Source organism: Fukomys damarensis, unplaced genomic scaffold, assembly GCF_012274545.1.
Source record: "Fukomys damarensis isolate Sample0158 unplaced genomic scaffold, DMR_v1.0_HiC HiC_scaffold_31, whole genome shotgun sequence".
Lineage (NCBI taxonomy): Eukaryota > Metazoa > Chordata > Mammalia > Rodentia > Bathyergidae > Fukomys > Fukomys damarensis.
This window is the reverse complement of record NW_022900943.1, coordinates 30,230,315-30,254,219: the sequence shown is the minus strand read 5'-3', so window position 1 is coordinate 30,254,219 and position 23,905 is coordinate 30,230,315. Positions and strand designations below refer to the sequence as shown.

Below are 23,905 nucleotides of genomic sequence, written 5' to 3'. Positions count from 1 at the left end.
TTCCATCACCAGTTGTCTCTGAGGGTACCCGTTGGCCTCAGATTATGTGAATCTCGAAACTAAGGACTTGGAAGGGAGATATGAATAGGGCCTATGGGTGGGAACAGCTTTTCTCACCTGCCTCTGCATGCTTCTTTCTCCATTCTGTAAACAAAAAGAAGCAGAGAATGATATTATAGAAGGGAAATGGGTGTGGGAGGAAAAGTTGTGCATGTAATAACATTTTATGTAGTTTTCATGAACAATAAGCTCAAAAGTCTGGATAAATGTAGAAAGATCTGGACAGAAGGAGTTGAGGGAAACATCCCCCAGATGCTTCACTATTTGGAGTTCACATGTGATCTAAGAGCTCATAAAATCTATAGTTTCTCTCCCTCCAAATGTACCTAAGGGATAGCAGCAGAGTTTGTAATAGCTAAAACATGGAAACAGCTCATTTGCCCATCAGTTGGAAACTGAATAAAGAAGATGTGGTATTTCTATAAAATGCAATACTACTCAGCCATAAGGAAAGAGAAATTAGAGTCATTCATAGGGAAATGGATAAATTTTGAGGATATGCTCCTAAGTGAAACAAATAAGTCACACATGTGTAAATACTGACTAGTTTCTCTGGTGTGAAAAACTATAATAGTACAGAAGATCCTAATGGGATAATTAACAATGTGAAATAGGAAGAAAGGGGCTAAAAGTGCATGGAAAGTGGGAAGGGTAGGGGAAAGGGAATGAGGGAAAAGAAAAAAGTATGAGAAAATGAAAAATGTAAATAAAGTATTTGTAAATGAGGAGGGGATGAGGGGGAGAAGGGAGGGCAGGGACAAGGGGAAAAAATGAGAACCGAGACCTGTCATGTAAAGGTACAAGATCCCAATGATGAATGTACTGTATACCTAGAATGTATCAATAAACTCAATAAAAAGGGAAAAAAAACAAAAGCTAGAAGAAAGGATTTTGAAACTGTGTTCCATGTGATTTAGAAAAAAACAAAAACCAAATGTACCTAAGGGAAAAACCTACTAAAATTCCGGGGTACTTCTAGAACCTGATGACCATTCTAACCTTCCCATATCTGAGGGTCAATTCATTAGTTAATTAAGTGTTGTTTTTGTTTTGTTTTGTTTTTGTAGGAGGGATTGAATTAGGGACCTTGCACTTGTGAAGCAGGCAGCAGAACCAAGGAGCTAAATCCCTGGCCCTGCTTAGTTAATTAATGGAGAAAGGAAACTAGCTTCTGTCTTGGCCCTGCACATGCTTCCCATCCAGTTTGGAGCTAAGATAACACACAGGTGGCTGAAGCTGTAGAACAGGAAGGGGCCCCAGAGAAATGTGTGTGGAAGGCTCAGAATACGAGAAGATGCTACTTACCCAGTTCTGCCAAGTATTTCCCTGAAACAGAAAGAATATTCAGGGGCCAACCCAAAATTGCAGAAGGTACAAACACAAATATGGCACTTTGCTCAGGGGGTTGATCAGTGGGCTAAAGGACAGGGTTAGGCTCGGACTCTCCCACTGGAGCTGTGCCATATCCCGCGGCCCCTGTTTTGAGTTTCTCTGTCTGGGGTAAAACAAGAAGGCAGTTTGGACAAGAAAGTGGGATTCTGGTATCCTCAGGTGGCAGTACCATCTCTAGGAAGAGAAAATTGGTTCTTGGGGTTTCAACTCTTATTTTGTCTGTCAGTCTGTCATACTTACTCCTTTGTGGAATATTTTACCAATTCTGAAAGTTTTAAAAAATAATATATCTCTTTATTTTATGCCCCCAGTGAAGCAGGAAGTGGGGTATGGCAGAGGTTGGTGTTTTCTTAGGGAGCCACTGTGGGCCAGCCTGGAAGAGTGAAGAACACGGCCCTATGGTGACCCTGATTGATGGATCCCCGATGCCTGAGATTGGAAGAACAGATTCCAGATGTACACCGGAACATCCCTGATCCTGGATCTCCTGGAACTATGAATAAATAAAGGATCCCCGATTGTATCTCTCACTTACTCTGATATTTGGAGAAAAATGTCCTTACTGCAACGATACCAACACTTAAAACAAAACAAAGTAAGCCCAATAAAATGGAAGCCAGGCTCCAAGGTGAAGGCCGGAAAAAGATCTCTGAAAAACAATTTCATAATCATTAGTGACTTCTGATCAATGAAGGCAATTTGATTCTCATTTAAAGAATTGTGTCTTATCCCACAACAAAAAGGACATTTTCCTATAATTACTTCTATAAACCTAAAAACTTGCATTTCTGCATAAATCCTGATCTAGTTAGCATTTTAATTTTATATATAATTCAATAGAGATTAATTTCATTTTCTTCTAAATGAATAAAATTTCCAGAATCATACGCCTATACGTATCATTTCGCACTATGTAATCTCAGTGTACATGAAGTTTCTGTTTCAGTTTGATTATGTTTCTAGGTTCTAAGTTATGTGCCATTAGTCCACTTCTCTATCTGTGCCAATAATTTAGAGAAACCTAGTAATCATCAGCTCTGAAATACATCATGGTATATCAACTAAGCTTCTCAATTTGTTCGTATTTCACTGTGTGACAATTCTTGACCATGTGCTCTGCCACTTAAATTGCAGCACTATTCACCACAATTCAGAAACGGAATTAACATATGGGTGTATCATCTGATGAGTGGGTAAAGAAAATGTGGACCAACTGAACAAAAAGTGGATCCCAGAAATAAAGCTACACATTTAAAGCCTCTTTTTCTCAACAGAGGTGCCAATAAACAAACACTGGAAAAAGGGCAGCCTTTTCTAGGAAACCAGATAATCACATGCAGAAGACTGAAACTCGATACTTCTTTTCATCCTGTAGAAAAAACAACTCAAGGGCCTGGGATTTAACTCAGTGGTTCTGCCACCTGCCTTGCAAGTGCAAGTTCAATCCCTGGTACCCACCCCAAAATAAAATCAACTCAAGGTAGATCAGAGACCTAATAAGAACTGAAACTCTGAAATTACTAACAGGAAACCTGGGAGAAACACTTCAAGACATTGGTACAGAGAGTGATTTTCTGTATAGGACACAAATACACAGGAAAAACACCCAAACATTTACAAATGTGACAAAGGAAACAACAAAGTTCAAGGGCAATTTACAGAATGATGGAAAACACTTGCCAACTATGCATCTGAAAAGATATTCACATATAATCAGATATTTAGTATATAAATGGAGGGCCAGGGATTTAGCTCAGTGGTTCTTCCCCCTGCCTCGTAAGTGAAAGGTCCCAAGTTTGATCCCCAGTACCAAAACAAAAAATTGCAAGAATACAAATGGAACTCAAAAAGATTATAAAATATTCAAGTAATACAAGTTAGAAATGGGCAAGCAGTCTAAGTGGATACTTCTAAAAAGAAGAACAAATGACCAACAAGTATAAGAAAAATGCTTCATATCACTATCAGGAAAATGAATAGAAAAATGTAATGCGATATCATGTCACTTAAATTCAGAAAGAAAAATAAACAACAAAAAATATCTGATATGGAGAAAAAGGAACTGTCATATACCCCACTGGTGGAATTGTTAACTAGATGCTACACTTGATCTTAGCCAAAAGAAGTGAAGGAAATGTAAGTTAGAACAGCCATTATGGAGAACTCTATTGAAATTCCTTATAAAGGTAAATAGATGTATTATGTGATTCAGTTGTCCCACTTTGGGTAAGGAGATGAAATCAGCATACCCAAAAATATGTCTGGTTACCCATGCTTTTTGTGGCACTATTCACAGCAGCCAAGATATAAAATCAGTCCAGAAGTTTGTTAACAAAAGTATGGATAAAGAAAATGTGATATAAACCAGATATGATGCTTGCTTATAATTCTGGCATTCCGGAAGGTTTAGGTTCATACATTTAAGCCCACTGTGGGTAAGGTGGAGAAGTTGGTCTCAAAAGAAATAAATGAAAATAGCTGGTGATGTAGCTCAGAGTGGAGGCCATGGGTGTTTAATCCCCAGTACCAGAAGAGGGGGAGTGGGAGGAGGAAGGAAGGAGGAGAAGCAGGAGAGAGGAAAGGGGGAGGGAGACAATAAAAGAGGGAAAAGGAGAAAGAAGGAGAAGATGAGGGAAAGGGAGAGGAAGAAGGAGGAGGAAAGAAAGGGAACTATGGTATATACACAATAGATTATTATTCAGCCATAAAGAAGAATGAAATGCTGTCATTTACAACAAAATATATGGAACTGGAGGATATTATATTAATTGAAATAAACTAGACACAAATAGTATCTCTAGTGTGAAAAACTAAAATAATACTCAAGATCCTAACGGGACCATTAGCAAAAAGGAAGAAAAGGACCAAAGGTGTAGGGACAGTGAGAAGGATAGGGAAGTAAAGAAAGGGATATTTATGCTGAATATAATATTATATAATGTATACATGTACAGGAACATTACATTATGCATATCTATGTGTAATTGTATGTGTTAATTTAAAACTAAAAATATGTTAAAAGTAAACCACAAATCTGATTCTGTTTTAAGGAGACTGCTGATATATTGAGTGAAATTGCTTTAAATCTAAAGATCACTTCTATCATTTTTAACAAAAGTTTGCAAAAGTTTTATTGGACTTACATACTCCTTTATAATATTTTTGTTATCAATTACATGCTTATTTTTCCGTCTTTGCTAGTGTATAGACATGCAATTTCTTTTATTAATCTTATACAGTATAAACATAATGAAATTTTTCCTGAATTAAAAATATTAGACTGTAGATTATCTCAATATTGAGCATATATCAGGTAACTTATAAACAATGGCTATTCTATTTCCTCTTTTCTAAAGTCATATTTTTGTTTTATTATAGTGGTTAGTATTGTTGTATAGTGTTAAGAAAAAATATTTAATAAGTCATCATTAAGTTCTTGAATATAAATATTAGTGTACATGATTTTTGCTGTAGATATAATTAGAAATATTTTTCATATTACAATGTTCTCTTCTGTTTCTAAACTTATAAAAAGTTTTCTTATATTTTTAAATTCATCAGTGTTTTATTGAACAAATGCTGAAATTTATCTAGGTTTCATTTACATCTATTAAGAAAAGTACAACTTTTCTCTTTATCTGAGGTAATTATTAAATTAATATATATTTTAATATTAACCTAGCCTTTCATTCTATATAATAAATCCAACTTGGCCATGATAACATTATGTTTTTTTGTACACTTTTGCTTTGTGTTTACAAATGATTAGAAAAGATCTACATTTTTGTTTCTGAGTAAGGTCAATTAATACTTTTACTTTTTCAAATTCCATTTGTCTATTTGGTATAAAAATGATTCTTATCTAATGAAATGAGTTTAATATTTCCTATTTTATATTTTCTATGAGACTTGCCCTAAGTCTGAAATTTTCTGTTTCTTAAATATTTGGTAGATTATTTTACATATAAAATGAAACAGCCCTGGTGTCATTTTGGTGGGATGACTTTTAAATGCTGATTCAATTTCTTCCATGTTATACAATTAGCCAGGTAGTTACTTTTCCTGAAGTCACATTCTGTATTTTATCACCTGGAAATATTATATGCTTCTAGGAACTTTTTCACTTTGTCATATTCAAATAAACTAGTACAAAGTTATTCAAAACAAATACCATCTGCATCTTTAGTTCTGTCCCTGATTATTCCCTTGTTATTTCCTACGCTGTTTACCTATGTCATTTTTTTATTCTTGACTGATGCAGAAAGAAGTTAATCTATTTTAATAGTGCTTTGAAACATTTAATTTTGACTTCCTTAATGTACACTTTTTGTTTGTTTGTTTGTTTTTATGGTTACAGGGATTGAACTAAGGACCTCGTACTTGCAAAATATGCACAGCACCAGTGAGCCAAATACCTGGCCCTCCATTATCATTTAATTCCAGAAATGTTCTAATTATTGTTATGATTTTTCAATAGCCATTCATTTTGGAAGTTTGTCTTAAAAATTTGAAACATATAAAAATAGTAAATTATTTTTCATTGTTAATTGTGCTTAGAAGGTATTATTTGAAAGATACAAATTCCCTGATATCATATAAAAACCATTTTATGGGCTTTTATACATGGTCAGAATTTACAAATGTTTCCTATATGCTCAAAACAATATTTTTGGTGAGGCACAGTCTCTTAAGTATGTCTACAGACTCAGGTTTATTAATTTATAAGATAAAATATTCTATTCTATATTACTACTAATCTGTACTTACTAGATTAGCTTTAGGACTCATAGGATGTTCGTTTTTCCTTGCATCTCTATTGATGTTTTATATATAAATGATACAGGACATAGTGGTGCATTCCTATCATCCCAGCTACTCAGGAGACTGAAGCAGGTGGATGGCAAGTTCAAGGACAGCCTGGGCAAATTAACAATACTCTGTCTCAAAATAATATTTTTTTCAAAATAAAATTTTATTTTATTTTTTATTTTATTTTATTTATTTATTTTTTTGGCACCAGGGATTGAACTCTGGTCCTTGCGTTTGCAAGGCAGGCCACCAAACCGCTGAGCTAAATCCCCGGCCTCAAAATAAAATTTTAAGGAAAGGCTAGTGATGTAGTACAGTGGCAGAGCACTTGTAGAGCATGTATGAAAACCTTGGTTCAATCCTTAGTATTGGGAGACACTGTGGCCTTGTCTTTTTTATCAAAAGATATAAACACATGTGCCTCCATCTTAGACACTAGTTCCCCCTAGGTAACCTCTCCCAAAAACACTGAAATTATGGGAAATGCATGCTCAGTTTAAATTCTTCAAACAGAGCTACAATTTATCAATAGCCAAGGACTTTCTATCCACCCCCAATGCCCCTCCAACTCTTCCTTCCCCTCAGCAACCCTTCAGATCTTCCCCTTATATCACTTAAAACTACCCAACCATGACAGATTGTAAGGCAATTGAATTCATCAAATGAATTTAAAAGATAGTTGCTTCCCATGCCAGAAGGCTTAAAAATCCCTGCTTCCTTGCCATTTGGCATGCCTGCTGCCTCATGTCTGAGTGCACTCATACCCTTCTGCAGAAACGAACTTTAAAATTTGCCTTATCAAGTTCTCTTGTCTGAATTCATTCTTCCCAGCATCAATTTGAGTCTGGGCTCATTTCTAACAATATCCAAAACAGTGTTATATATTTTAAATATTTATATTCATCTGGTAAATAAACATTTTTTCTATGTAATGACTCTAATAACATTTTTTTCTAAAAATACCTTTGTTCTTCTTGACACTAATGTATCTATAAAGCATATCTTTACTACTGCTTGAATTATTTTCCATTTTTTCAAGAAATAGTTCATATATATTTTATTTTTCTGTTATGAATGATAATAGCTGTTTTTTAATCAGTGTGCATTTTTTTCCTTTTAAGGGGCAAGTTAAGTTATCTTGCATTCTAATAACTGGCATACCTATGCATTTATCCTACTCTGTTCCTAGAGTAATGGTTTAATACATGTTCCTTAAAATGAATAAACTTCAAACTAGTAAAGTTTCTTCCCTCATTCCTAGAGTTAGCTTGTGAGTAACAAAGAGTAAACTTTGTTTTCTTGTTTCTATTTGTTTACTTCTTGAAGAGTGTAGTTAGGATGAATACATCACATAGGTGATCATGTACTGAAGGAAACAATTCAACTTTACTTAAACCAGCCTGCACCTATAATGTCGAACATTACTTCTTTTTAGTATTTCTTTGACCTTGTCTTTCAAAATGAATCATTAAAACTGACAAATACTAAATAAGAAGGGCACATAGATGTTCCTGTTCTCACTCTAACTTACACAGCCATCCAACCATCCAACTTACCTCTTATCCATATTCTGGATTGAATCTCTTGGCTCTGGTCAGGGGGCTGAATGGAACATGCTACGCTCCCAGAATTCTGTTGGACTATAAAGGAGGACTCCACATCAAATGGGCCATGTCTACCCGCAGTTATCTTGGAATCTGAAGATAAACCATGACCCTGTGGACCTTTCCACTTTACTATGGGCTGGGATAACCAAACTGAGGACTGGCAGAGTAGCTGGATGCCTCCATCACCATATCCCATGATGGAAATGAGAGGAGTTGAAGCCAGTGCTAGGGAGAAAACAAGAAAAACATGAAAACCAAGATGATACCCAAAGTCACAGTTATTCTGTTCCAGGTTCATCAACCCTATAGCCATAATTCTCACCCATTATCTATATTTTGCAAACACATATATTTGTAACAGAGCTGGCTATAGGCTAGGACTTACATGTTTTTTGTTCAGGCAACGTGCATTTACTATATCATTGTACACACCTATGCACTAAATGTGAAGAAGTAACACAGACATTTCCTAATAAGGAACTTTTCCAGAGCTTGGCATAAATAGAAAGAAAGCTGAGTTGCCACATCTAAGAATACCTCATTAAAACAACAGTGAACTAAAATCAAAATAGCAGTGAAGCCACTAATTATTTGCTGTCATGCTAAATCAAAAAAAGTTAAAACAAGGACAAGCAAATTCCCCCATTTCCTTTTGCCATAAGAAGCTTCAACAACAGCAACAACAACATGAAAAAATCTGCCCAAGGTCTCAGGTAAAGAGACTTCGGATTAGTAACTGATGTCAACATCAAGATAAAGTAGATATTTAAATTAATGACAGATATGTATCAACTGATTATTGTCATGTTATTTTCCTGTTGTTGGCTCTTTTTTATTTTTCTCCCTCTCCCTTTAGTTTCTTGCCTATTGGATTTGCACTGTTGGGCCTCATGGAGTTCTGACTTTCATTGTCTTTTCCTAGGATATAATTCAGATATTGTTTAGACAATCAAAAGAAACAGACTGGTACAAAGGAATAAGAAGCAAAATCCAAAAATATGTTGTGTAGAAGAAACACACCTAATACAAAACAACAAACAAATAAACAACCTCATAGACTAAAAAGAAAGGGAGGGAAAACAATTCTCCATGAAAAAGGAACCTGGAAAAAGCAAGGGTAGCTATCTCATTTGCACACAGAGTAAATTTTAAACCAAAAGTAATTAAGAGAGAAAAAGAAGGTAACTACATCCTTGAAAAGGGAACAATCCAACAGGAGAGATGAAAATCATAAATATTTATGCATCAAAAATTAATGCCCCCATTTACAAAACAAATATTAAGGGACATAAAACATGAAATAAACACTAATATAATTGTACTGGGTGACATAAATACCCCACTGTCACAAAAAGATGGATGATCTAGACCAAAATATCAACCACAAAATACTAGAACTAAACCAAGCTCTTGAACAAATGGACTTAATAGACATATCAAGAGTGTTCCACCCCACCAAATCAGAATATACATTCTACTTTCAAATATACACCACATGCTAGCTCATAGAACATATTTAAGTAAATGCAAAGAAATTGAAGTTATGCCATGGATATTATCGGACCATAGTGCAATTAAACTGGAGATCAATAGCGTGAGAAAAACTTCATAAAAAATGGAGATTGAATAACTCTCCTGAACAACCTATGGGTCACAGCAGAAATTAAAGAAGAAATTAGACAATTTTTGCAATGTAATGATAATGTCAATACAGCATACAGGAATCTATGGGATACAATGAAAGCAGTCTTAAATGAGAAACTCATAGCAGTGAATGCTCACATTATGAAAACTGACCAAGGTCAAATAAACAACCTAATGTTGAATCTTAAGCTCCTAGAAAAAGAAGAGCAAGAGAAATGCAAAACTCATACAAGAGAGGAAATTGTAAATATCAGAGCAGAAATCAATGCAATGGAGATTAAGAGAATGAAACAAAAAGTCAATGAAATGAAGAGTTGGTTTTTTGAAAGAATAAATAAAATTGATAAACCTTTAACCAACCTTATAAAAAAAAAAGAAAAATTCATGCAATTAGCAATGAAAACAGTGAAATCACAGCAGATGCAGCAAAAATCCAGAAGATCACCAATACCTACTTTGAGAACCTGTACTCTAAAACCATGAAGAACAGAGAAGAAATGGACAGATTTCTACATACATATGAATTACCAAAGTTCAATGAAGAATATATAAAAGTTCTAAAAACCTCAGTTACAATGAGTGAAATTGAAAATGTAACTAAATATTGACCAACAAAGAAAAGCCCATGTCCTGATGGCTTCACTGCTGAATTCTACAAAACATTCAGAGAACTACTGCCACTACTCTTTAAATTTTTCATTGAAATTGAAAGGGAAGTGATGCTTCCAAATTCATTCCTGGAAGTAAGTTTTACTTTGATACCAAAACCATGAAAAGACACAACCAAGAAAGAGAATTCAGGCCGATCTCTCCAATGAACATAGATGCAAAAATCCTCACTAATGTACTGTCAAACAGAACAAAGAGGGTTATTGTTGGGGATTTAGCTCAGTGGTTCTGCCACCCGAGTTTGATCCCTGATACAAAAAAAGAAAAAAAAAAAGAAAGAAAAGAAATACAGTGCGTCATCTAAAAGATCACACACCCTGACCAAGTCAGATTTATCCCAGGGATGCAAGGATGGTTCAATATATTTAAATCAATAAATGCAATACACTATATTAACAGAGTCAAGGACAAAAACCATATGATCATTTCAATAGATGGAGAAAAAGCATTCAACAAAATTCAACAAACATTCATGATAAAAAAAACCCTCCAGAAAATTGGAATAGATTATCTTTGTCTCAACTTGAAAAAGGCTCTCTATTAATAAACAACAGTCAGCAGCATACTAAATGGTCAAATACTAGAAACGTTCATGCTAAAATCAGGAACAAGACAAGGATGTCCACCACCACCACTCCTCTTCAATATACTCTTGGAAACATGAGCCACAGCAATTAGACAAGAGAAAGAAAACAATAAAGAAAGGAAAGGAAGGAGTTAAACTGTCACTATTTGCTGATGATATGATACTCTACATAGAAGACCCAAAAACTCAACCAAAAGACTTCTACTTGACAGATTCAGTAAAGTAGCTAGATACAAGGTCAACACTAAAAAATCAATAGCCTTCCTGCACACAAATGACAGAATCAATGAGTGAAATTAGGGAAACAATCCCTTTCACAATAGCATCCAAAAAAAAAAATGAAGTACCTAGGAATCAGTGTAACAAAGGAAACAAAAGATCTCTACACTGAGAACTACAACACTCTGAAAAAAGAGACTGAAGAAGATATAAGAAAGTGGAAAGATATCCCTTGTTCCTGGTCAGGAAGAATCAATATAGCAAAAAAAGCCATACTTCCAAAACTGCTATCCAGATTCAGTGCAATCCCAACTGAAATCCCAACAGCATCTTTCACAGAATGAGAGAAAACAATCCAAAAATTCATTTGGAACTAGAATAGACCTAGAATAGCAAAAGCAACTCTAGGCAACAGAGACATGGCAGGGTGTAACAAAATCCCTAACTTGAAACTATTCTGCAAAGCCACTGTGACAAAAACAACATGCTATTGGTAAGAAAAAAAAAGAAAAACAGACCTGAGGATCAGTGGAATTGATTAGAAGATGCAGAAACAACTCCTGACATACTCATCTAGCTCATCTTTGACAAAGGAGCCACCCATCCTCACTAGAGGAAAGATAGCCTCTTTAATAAGTGGTTAAAAAAAAAAACCTGACTTTCAACTTGTCAAACATTAAAACTAGACCCATATATTTCACCATGAACCAAACTAAAATCCAAGTGCATTAAAGATCTAAATATTAAAACAGAAACACTAAACTTGCTGGCAGATAAGTTAGATAGAACTCTGAAAGATGTTGCTTTTTGGTGGGGTTTTTGTTTGTTTGTTTGTTTGTTTTTTGGTACTGGGGATTGAACTCAGGTCCTTGTGCTTGTGAGGCAGGTGCCGGAACCACTGAGCTAAATCCCCAGCCCTCTCAAAGATATTGTGATAGGAAAAGACTATGAATAAATCCTCAGTAGCACAGGAATGAGCACAGATAATTTACAACAGGGATCTCATCTTTTAAAAAAACCTCTTCACTGCCAGATAAATCACAAACAGAGCTAAAAGACAACCCACATTGTGGTTAAAATTTTTTACTCACTGTTTCTCAGAGTAACGTCTGCTATCTAGAATATATAAAGAACTGAAAAAAACAGGCTCTCCAAACATAAAGACCCAATTCAAAAATGGGCATCTGAAATGAACACACATTTCTCAGACAAAGAAGTAAAAACAACAAATAAACAAATGAAATTATTTTCAATATCACTAGTCATTCAAGAGATGCAGAAGAAAACCATACTGAGATTGCATCTCACTTCAGAAAGAATGGCTGCTATCTAGAAATCAACCAATAAAAATGTTGGCGGGGCTGTGGGGAGAAAGGAGCCCTTCTCCATTGTTGGTGGGAGTGAAGACTGGTGCAACCACTGTGGAAATCAATATGGAGATACCTCAAATAACTAGGATTAAAAGTCCCATTTAACCCAGTTATTCCTCTGCTCAGCATCTTTCCAAAAGGATTAAAAGAATCATGCCATTGTGATATATGTTCACACATGTTTGCAGTGGCACAGTTTATAATAGCAAAAACTTGGAAATAGCCCAATTGCCCATCAACTGGAAACTGGATAAAGAAGATGTGCTTTTTTAAATAAAATGGAGTACTACTCTGCCATAAAGAATACGATACTAGAGATATTTATAGCTAAGGAGATGCACATTGAGGACATAATCTTAAATGAAATTGATATTGCATGCATACCAAAGAGTTTCTCTGGTGTTAAAAACTAAAAGTGTACATGAAGATAAAAATATATAATTCATATTGTGTAATAGGAGGAAACAGTCTCAAAGAGTAGAGGAAGTGGGAAGGACAGGTGAAAGGTAAAAAGGGAAAAGAAAAAATATGTGAAAAGGAAAAACATGGAAACAATGTCTTTGTAAACAGGGAAGGGTAGAGAGCATGAAGTGAGGGGTGGGGAATGAGGAAAAATAATAAGAAAGATAAGTCATGTAAAGGTACAAGATCCCAGTGATGAATGTGACTGGGTTGTATATCTAAAATGTAGTAATAAACTCAATAAGAAGTAAAATAAAGTTAAAAATTAAAAAAATAATCTATATATAACTTTTACTTAGCTATAATAGAAATGTTTCAATAATCAATTATATTTTATTGATATAAATGAAAAATCTCAGACAATATTAATATCATGAAGTATGGAAGTTGTATAACTGAAAAATAGAGTAAACAAAATTCAGAATTCACTGAATAGCATCAATACTGAAAAAGAGAGAAAATAGGGTAGATTCAGTGAAATCAGGAATGTAACACCATATATTATATAATATAAAAATGAAAAAAATATATTTAGAAGAAAATAAAGAAATGGATACGAAAAAAGTGAAGGAGAGGGAGGAGGCCAACCTCACAGACAGAACTGCTGAAAAATATCAAATATCATTAGAGTCACAGAAAAATAGAGAGAATAAAAGTCTATTAAGAAATTATGACTGATAACTTTCAAAGTTTGAAAAACAAAAAACTTCAAACTGAAGAAGCTCTGTGAACACCGAATAAAAGAAACTAAAAAAATTACATACCAAAATATACTAAACTTCTTAACACCAGAGATAAGAAAATATTCCTTAAAGCAGCCAGAGAGATGATGATGAATTATTAAAGAAATAGCAACAAATTTCTCATTTAGAGCAAGGAGAGACCTCAAATAGCAGAAACAATTTTAGGCAACAATGACAAAGTAAGGCGTATACAATCTCCAACTTGAAACTATACTACAATGCTACTGTGGTAAAAGCGACAGGGTACTGGCCTGAGGACCAGTAGAACAGATTAGAAGATGCAAAATCAACTGCAAACACACTCAGAAACCTTATCTTTAACAAAGGAGACAAATACCTTCACTGGAGGAAAGATAGCCTCTTCAATAAATAGTGCTGGAAAAAATTGGGTTTCAAGTTGACAAAGATTAAAACTAGACCTATATCTCTCACCATGCACTAAACTAAAATCAAAATGGATTAAAGATCTAAATATTAAAGCAGAAACACTAAATTGGCTGGAAAAGAGGATATAGGTAGAATGCTTAAAGACTTTGCTGTCTGAAAAGGTTTCATGAACAAAACATAAGTTGCATGTGAACTACCAAAAAGAACCAGCAAGTGGAATCTCTTCTTACTAAAAACTTCTGTATAGCAAGAGAAACAGCAACAGTGTGAAGAGATAATCCACAATGTTGCAAACACACCCAAGCCAAAGTTCTTCCAGAAAAGAGCTACACATATGCACAAATAACAGCCAGAGGCTTGCCATGATACCATGGTAAGTACGTGGAGCCCCTAGCCAGAATCCTACAGACAACAAGAACTGGATTACACAGCAGCCAGGCAAAGGGTCTCTAAGACATTAGCTACATAGGGACCCCAGCTATGGCACACCTAGATACCATCCCAAGTGTGCACAGGCCCCAACCAGAAGTCCTCCCAGAGAACAGGTTAGCTCAGGGATCCAAAAGGACACCATGCTGGACCCAGGAGTTAGTGTACTGGTGAGCAGCAGAGAAAAGGCCATTTGGTGGCTTGTTGAGAATTGAAGACCACTGGGTAAACCAAAAGTCACCTGAAAAAAGTCACCACAGACAGCATCTATTGAAATGAGATGATATGTAAATAAGTCCAAAAACCAGACTTCTAGATCACCTAAGGCAACCCTAAATGATAACATCATGGAACAATCTTATACTCAAGCACCTAAATGCCCTGAACTGACAAAAGAGGATCAGGAAAAAAATGAAATAAGAAATAATTAGACAGATAACAGCAGAGATTAGGCCCATGGTACAACACATGATTAATAAATCTAGAGCAGACACATATAAGAAAAAATAGAGGAGTTGAGAAACATGATTGAATTCCAACATAGGAAATAAATAGAATCCTTGAAACAGAAGCAAACAGATTTCTAGGAGATTAAAAACTCCACTGAAAATTACCTATCAGAATGAGCAAATATGAGGACAGAGTTTCAGATACAGAAGATAGGATTGAAATTAGTGACCAGACATTTGAGAGATGCAGATGAAAACAACACTGAGATTCCACCTCACCCCACAAGGAATGACTGCCATCAGGAAATCAAACAATAGCAAATGTTGGTGGGGTTGTGGGGAGAAGGAAACCCTTCTCTGCTGTTGGTGGGAGTGCAGACTGGTGTAACCACTGTGGAAATCAATATGGAGATACCTCAAAGAGCTGGGACTAGAGGCTCCATTTGACCCAGCCATCCCTCTGCTAGGTATCTTTCCAAAAGAATTAAAAGAATCATATCACAGTGATGTATGTGCACCCATGTTTACAGCAAACGGTTTGTAATAGCCCATTTGCCCATCAGTTGGAAACTGGATAAAGAACATGTGGTTTTTCTATACAGTGGAATACTACTTAGACATAAAGAATGAGAAATTAGAGTCATTTATAGGAAAATGGACTCATATTGAGGATATACTCCTAAGTGAAATAAATGAGTCACACGTGTAAATACTGAATAGTTTCTCTGGTGTGAATAAACTGTAATGGTATATAAGATCCTAAAGAGATAACTGACATTGCCAAATGGGAAGAAAAGGGCTAAAGGTGTAGGGAAGTTGGGATGGGTAGGGGAAGGGTAATAAGACAAAAGAAAAAAAATGTGAGAAAATGAAAAGATGGAAATAAAGTGTTTGTAAATGGGGAGGGGAGGAGGGGGTGAAGGGAGGGCAGGGACAAGGGGAAAAAATGAGATCCAAGACTCATCATGTAGAGGTACAAGATCCCAATAATGAATGTAACTGTACTGTATCCCTAAAATGTACCAATAAACTCAATTAAAAATAAGAAAAAAAGAAATTAGTGACTAGAAAAATTTCTTAGAAATAGTAAGGACAATAAGAATTCAATCCAGCAGCTGCTGGACAATGGAAAGAAGAATAACATAAGATGGATTGGAGTCAAAAAAGAAGAGAGAATGCTGATGACATAATAAAACTGTTCACAGAAGTTAAGTCAGAAAAATTCCCAAATAGGGGAAAATAATTTAACATACAGATAAGTGAGGCATATAATAAGACTCCAACTAGCCATGATCAAAAAAATCTGCACATAGGCATATAATAGTTAAGATTCCAGAAACCAAACAGAAGAACACAATTCTGCAAGCAGTTAGAGAAAAGAAACAAATCACGTACAAAGAAAAGCCCATCAGAATAACAGCAGACTCCTCAACACAACCCCTCAAGGAAAGAAGAGCATGGAGTGATGCATCTCAAACTCTAAAGGAAAACAACCTCCAGCCCAGACTGAGGTACCCTGAAAAACTATCTTCCAAAATTGATTGAGAAATACGATACTTTCATGACAAAGAGCACCTTAGCAACTTCATGAATACCAAACCAGCCATCCAAAAAATTTTAAGCAACATCCTAGGAAAAGGCAATGAAGATCACAACCCAAGAAGCCAAGAAGACAGAATCCATCAGGCACAACAAGAAATGAAATGCAAAAGGGGAGGAGAATCCAACAAGAAGAGAAAGTCATGACAAGGATAAGTCAATATATATCAGTTATAACCATCAATGTTAATGGTCTCAGTTCATCAATCAAGAGAAACAGACTCGCAGAATGAGTCAAGAAGCAAGATCCAACAATATGCTATATATAACAACCACACTTAATTCCAAAAGAAATGTATAGACTGAATGTTAAAGGGTCGAAAACAATACTTTATGTGACAGGAACCCCCCAAAAAGGCAGGAGTAGCTATCCTTTTTGCAGATCAAATAAGATTTCAAACCAACACTGATTAAGAGAGACAAAGAAGGAGACTATATCCTTGTAAAGGGAATAATCCAAGAGGAAGAGATAACAATTATTAATATATAGGCACACACCCAACTATATAAAACAAATACTAATGGACATTAAAAATCACACCAGCATTTAAAGGTGTAGGGAAAGTGGGAAGGGTGGGGCAAAGGTAATAAGGGAAAAAATAGGAGAAAATGGAAATAAAGTGTTTGTAAATGGGGAAGGGAAGAGAGGGTGAAGGGAGGGCATGGACAAGGGGGAAAAATGAGAACCAAGACCTATCATGTAAAGGTACAAGATCCCAATAATGAATGCATTTGTACTGCATACCCAAAAGTACCAATAAACTCAATAAAAGAAAAAAATCATACCAGCAGTAATACAATACTAGTGGGAGATCTCAATACCCAACTGTCACAAATAGATCAACCAGGCAAAAAGTTAACAATCAAAGAGTAGAACTCAATCAAACCTTTGAACAAATGAATTTAACAGATGTTTACAGAGTGTTCCATCCCACAAAATCAGAATACACATTCTTTTCAGCTGCACATGAATTGTTCTCCAAAATAGACCACATGCTTATAGAGCTTAAGGTTATCCCCTGTATATTATCAGACCATAGTGTGATAAAATTGAAAATCAATATCAAAAGAAACCACAAACATTTTTTAAAAGCATGGAAATTGAACATCACACTTCTGAATAACCAGTAGGTCACAGAGGAAGTTAAAGAAGAAATTAGTTCCTACAATAAAATGACAGTGACAATACAACATACAAGTAACTATAGGACACAAGGAAAGCAGTCTTATGAGGGAAATTCATAGCAGTGACTACTCATATTAGGAAAGCTGAGTGAGATCAAGTACACAAGCTGATGCTAGACCTCAAGCTTCTAGAAAAAGGAGAGCAGGAAAAACCCAAAGCTCATACAAGGGAGGAAATTGTAAAGATCAGAGCAAAAATCAATGCAATGGAGACTAAGAGAACAAAGTAAAAAATCAATGAAGCCAAAATCTTTTTCTTTAAAAGGTTAAACAAACTTGACAAATCCCTAGCCAACCTTATCAAGAAAAGGAAAGAAAGGCCCATATCCATGCAATCAGAAATGAAAAGTGTAAAATTACAGTGGACCCAGCAGAAATCCAGAGGATCATCAATACGAACTTTGAGAGCCTATATGTCATAACATGGAAAATACAGAAGAAATGACAGATTCTCAGATATGTATGAATTACCAAAGTTGAATGAAGATGACCTAAATATTTTAACCAACCCAATATCAATGAATGATATTGAAATTGTAATTAGAAATTTACCAACTAAGAGAAGCTCAGGTCCTGATGGTTTCACTGCTGAGTTCTACAAGACTTTTAGAGAGGAACTACTGCAACTACTGTTTAAATTCTTTAATGAGGGTGAAGGAAGGGCAGGGATAAGGGGAAAAGAAGAGAACCAAGATCTGTCACGTAAAGGTACAAGATCCCAATGATGAATGTAACTATACTGTATACCTAAAATGTACCAATAAACTCAATGAGAAAAAATAAATTCTTCAATGAAATTGAAAGAGAAGCAATACTCCCAAATTAATTCCTGGAAGAAAGCATCACCTTGATCCCCAAAGCAGAGAAAGACCCAACCAAAAAAGAGATCTGTAGGCCAATCTCACTAATGAACATAGATGCAAAAATCTTTAATATGATACTCATAAATAGAATGCTGAAGAATGTGAAGAAGATACAACACCCTGACCAAGTGGGATTCATCCCAGGGATGCAGGGATGGTTCAACATACATAAATCAATAAATGTAATATGCTATATTAACAGAGCCAAGGAAAAACAGCATAGGATCATCTGAATAGATGCAGAAAAATCATTTGACAAAATCAAACATGCATTCATGATAAAATCCCTACAAAAACTTAAATAGGCCTCCTCTACCTCAATCTGATAAAAGGCATCTATGAAAAACCAGTATCCAATGTCATACTAAATGGTCAAAAACTGATATCCTTCACAATAAAATCAGGAATAAGACAAGGATGTCCACTATCACCACTCTTGTTCAATGCAGTATTGGAATTTTTTAAAAGTAGGCCAGGAATTTTAGCTCAGTGACTTCACCACCTTCTTCACAAAGGCAAGTTCCTGAGCTCAATCCTCAGAACCAAACAAATACATATATATACAAATATATATTTGTATATATATGTATATATATACAAATATATATTTGTACACACACATATATAGTTTTGGAAACATTGGTCACAGCAATTAGGGAACAGAAAGAAATAAAAGGAATAAAATAGGAAGATAAGTCAAATTGTCATCATTTGCAGATGACATGATACTCTACAAAGAAGACTCCAAGAACCCCATTAAACGTCTTGTAGATTCAATAACTAAATTCAGTAAAGTAGCTGGATACTAGGTCAACACACAAAAATCAATAGCTTTCCTGTACAAGAGCAACAGACTCACTAAAAGGGAAGTGGGGAAAACAATGTCTTTCACAATAGCACTCCCAAAACTGAAATTCCTAGGAATCCACCTAACAAAAGAAGTAAAAGACCTTTACTTTCAGAATTATAAAACTCTGAATAAAGAGATGGAAAAAGATATCAGAAAAAGGAAAAACATTCCTTGCTCCTGGGTGGGAAGAATCAACATAGTGAAAATGGCCATGTTTCCAAATGCTATATATACTCAACTCAGTCCAATTAAAATCCCAGCAGCATACTTCCCAGACCTTGAGAAAAGAGTTCAAAAATTCATTTGGAACAAGAAAAGACCTAGAAGAGCAAATGCAATTCTAGACAACAAAGACAAAGTAAGGGATATCACAATCCCCAACTCAAAATGATACTACAACGCTACTGTCATAAAAACAGCATGGTAGTGGAAAAGAAACTGACTGAGGACCATTGGTACAGATTACAAGATGCAGAAAAAAATCCAGACACACTCAGCTACCTGATCTTTGACAAAGATGCCAAAATCCTCACTGGATGAATAAATGGTGACCAAAAACTGAATTTCTACTCACCAAAGATTAAAACTAAACCCATATCTCTCACCATGCACTAAATTAAAATCAAAATAGATTAAAAATCAAAATATTGAGACAGAAACACTAAACCAGCTAGAAGAGAGGTTAGGTACAACTCTTGAAGATGGTGTAGGAAAAGATTATATGAACAAAAACTCAGTTGCACGCGAACTAGCACAATCAACAAGTGGGATATCTTCTTTCTAAAAAGCTTCTGCACTGCAAAAGAAATGATGAACAGCATGAAAAGGCATCCCACAAAGTGGGAAAAAATTTTCACTAGCTGTTCCTCAGACAAAGGTCTGCTATCTGGAACATATAAAGAACTTAAAAAGACCAGAACTCCAAAATTTAAAGACCCATCCAAAAATGGGCATCTGAAATGAACAGACACTTCTCAAGCAAAGAAGTAGAAATAGTGAAGAAGCATATGAAAAAATGTTCCATATCACGAGTCATCTGAGAGATGCAAATGAGAACAATTCTGATGGCTGCTATCAAGAAATCAACCAATAACAAATGCTGGCAAAGTTGTCGGGGGAAGGAACCCTTCTTTTGGTGGCAGTGTGGACAGGTTCAAACACTGTGGAAAACAGTCTGGAGATACCTCAAAGAACTAGGATTGGAGGTCCCATTTGACCCAGGTATTTCCCTACTAGGTATCTTCCCAAAAGAATTAGAATGATCATACCACAGTGATATATGTGCATCCATCTTCATAGCAGCACAGTTTGTAATAGCTAATATTTGGAAACCACCAAGTTTCCATCAACTGGAGACTGGATAAAGAAGATGTGTTTGAAAAAAAATAAAATGAGGCCAGAGATTTAGTTCAGTCATTACACTGTCTGCCTTACAAGTGCAAGGTCTAGAGTTCAATCCCTGGCACTTTAATTAATTAATTCGTTTTAAAAATAAAATGATGAAGTACTACGCAGGTGTAAAGAATGAGAAGTAGAGGCATTTATAGCTAAATGGATGCACACTGAGGCGATTTTCTTAACTTAAATAAATAGGACATGTATTTGTAAATACCGAATAGTTTCTCTAGTGTGAGAAACTGAAAGTGTATGTAAGGACTAAAAGGTACAATAGTTAGTGCGAAATAGGGAGAAAGGGTGCAAAGGGGAAGGGAAAGCGTGCAGGCTAGGGAAAAAGAAAGAAGGAACTGGAATTACTATGAGAAAAAGAAAAATTGAAACAAAGTCTTTGTAGATATCAAGGGGTAGAGGAGTTGAAGGGAGGGCAGGGAATGGGGAAAAATTAAGCACCAAGACAGATTATGTAAAGGTGAAAATTCCCAATGATGAATGTCATTATATTGTATACCTTAAATGTACCAAGAAAATTAAATAAGAAAAGAAAAAGAATTAGGATTAGTGGTTCCATTTGAGCCATCTATTTCCCTACAGGATATCTGCTTAAAAAAATTAAAAGAAGCATACCACAGTGATATATGTGCACCCATGTTCACGGCACAGTTTGTAATAGCTAAAACATGGTGACAACCCAATTGCCCATCAACTGGACACTGGATAAAGAGAATGTGTGTTTAAAAAAATGTGGAGTACTACTCAGTCACAAAGAATGAAAAATTAGAGATATTTATAGCTAAATGGATGCGCATTGAGGTGATTCTCTTAAGTGAAATAAATAGGACACATGTAAATACTGAATAGTTTCTCTGTGTGAGAAACTGAAAGTTCAAATAAGGATCAAAATGTATAATAGATAATGTTAAACAGGAAGAAAAAGTGCAAAGGGGAAGGGCATGTGGTAGTGCTTGGGTAAAGGAAAGAAGGGAATGGTATTAATATGAGAAAAATGGAAACAAGGCCTTTGTAGATAGGGTGGGTGAAGAGGTTTCAGGGAGGGCTGGGGAAGAGGGAAAAATAAGAATTAAGAAATATCATGGAAAGGTAAAAATCTCCAATTTTGTCATTATATTGTCATTATATTGTCATTATATTGTCATTATATCTCCAATTAATGTCATTATATTGTATACCTAAAATGTACCAATAAAATTAATTTTTAAAAAATAAAGAAATGGTTTATACAGAAAGACAATATAATAAATATAAACATATGCATTTTTAACACACCTCTGAATTACATGAAACAAAAGCTGATGGAAATGAAGTTAGAAATAGTTCCACATTTTTTAGAACACTTCTAACCTACTCAGTCACAGGTGGAAGAACTAGATAGGAGATAATACAGAAACAGAGGACTGGAACAATACAATAACCTAATAAAATCCAACAGATATATATAACTCTATCCAACATCAATATAATACATATTCTTCTCAAAAAAACATAGATATTCTCTAGGTTATACCACATTAGGCCACAAATTTAGGTCATAATAGATTTTAAAGCATGTATATCATACAAAGTATCTTCTCTGAAACAATAACATAGAGTTAGAAATCAAAAATAGTAGGAAAATTGGAAAATTCACAGATTTGTGGGAATTAACACACTTAAAAATGAGCCAGAAAGTATGCACAGGGAAATGAGAAAATGTTTTTAAATATTATAGAGGAAAGTATAACATAGCAAATTTTATGAGACACAAAGAAAGTGGTGCTAAGGCAGAAAGATCTTAAATTAACAATGGAATTGAACAATTTAAGGACTATGAAATATAAGACCAAATTGAACTCAAAGCTAGCAGAAGGGAGGACATAATAAAGATTACAGCAAAGATAAATAAAATTGGAACACAACTATAGAAAAACATCAATAAAAAAGAAATAGAATAAGATTTTTCTTCAAAAAAGTTAACAAAATTGTAAAACATGAATGGTGAAAAACTGAGAGTACCAAATTCCGGTAAGAAAGAAAGTGAAATAACTGTACCTAGCTTGTAGGAATGTAAAATATTGCATCCTGTATGAAAAACAGTTTGTCAATTGAGACTTAAGCATAATTGTCAACTTGATTGGCTTGGGAGCTGCCTAGGGGATTAGTAAAGTGTATTTCTGGATGTGTCTAGGTTTCTCCTGGAAGCATGACCTTGGGATCTATATCTGGTCCCTGGCCTCTTCCTCTCTGGCACTGTTGCAGTGCTCTGCTTCCTGGTTGACAGAAACTAAGAAACTTCACTTTATCACACACATCGTTTTACCATTATGATCCTGCCTTGGAGACTGCTGAACATGATCTGAATTCGTTGAACTTCTTGGCCACATAAATCTCTCTTCCTTTAAGCTGTAGGTATTACATATTTTCTCTCAGCAATAGGAAAGCGAATACTGTAAGTACTTTTTTAAAAGAATAAACATGTGACTATCATATACTACACTCCTGGAAATTTCTCACTCCAAAATAAAACTTCTGACCACAGAAAATCTGCATACAATTGTTTACAGCATCTTAATTTGTAATAGTCCAAAATGGAAACAACTTAAATATTCTTTAATGGATGAGTAGTTTACCAAGTTATGGTACACTTATACCTGACAATCCTATTCAGTAATAAAAAAGATGCAACTGTTGACAGAAGTCATGAGTTAAAAGTATTTCAAGGGCATGATGTAAAGTGGGAATACCATAGTTAATCTCAAAAGTCACATGCTATATAATTCTATTTATATTTCATTTTTAAAATAACAAAATTTTGGAAATGGAAAACATCTTAGTAACATCCAAATGTTGGTAGGTTGCAGGGATAGAGAAAGTTGAGTGTGACTATAATAGTGTAGCACGGAAGGAGATTATTATGGTTGTGAGATAGTTCTATATCATTTGGTATTGGCTGTATAATCTATCTACAGATGTGATAAAATCACAGAATTATTCACACAAATGAACTGACAATGCATTATGATTTTTTCAAAGCAAATGACCTAAGATTAAATATCTTACGATTAGCTAGGCATGGTAGTAGAAGCCTATAACTCCAGAACTGAAGATCACAAGTTCAAGCACATTGTGAGCAACTTAGCCAAACCTTATCTCAAAATTAATATCTATATAATTATATATAAAATTATAT

General features: G+C 34.9%; 1 protein-coding gene across 1 annotated transcript in view; it reads right to left on the bottom strand.

The window, feature by feature from the left end:
• The window catches only part of LOC104852737 (butyrophilin-like protein 8), a 52,893-nt gene that overhangs the window by 1,831 nt on the left and 27,157 nt on the right, over positions 1–23,905 (bottom strand). The window contains exons 2-5 of the mRNA XM_010610517.2: positions 7,818–8,093; positions 1,988–2,101; positions 1,366–1,386; positions 118–144 (exon numbers count right to left, since the gene is read on the bottom strand). Of these exons, the coding sequence (XP_010608819.1) occupies positions 118–144; positions 1,366–1,386; positions 1,988–2,101; positions 7,818–8,064 (409 nt within the window). The 5' untranslated portion in view covers positions 8,065–8,093. The remainder of the gene's footprint in view (positions 1–117; positions 145–1,365; positions 1,387–1,987; positions 2,102–7,817; positions 8,094–23,905) is intronic.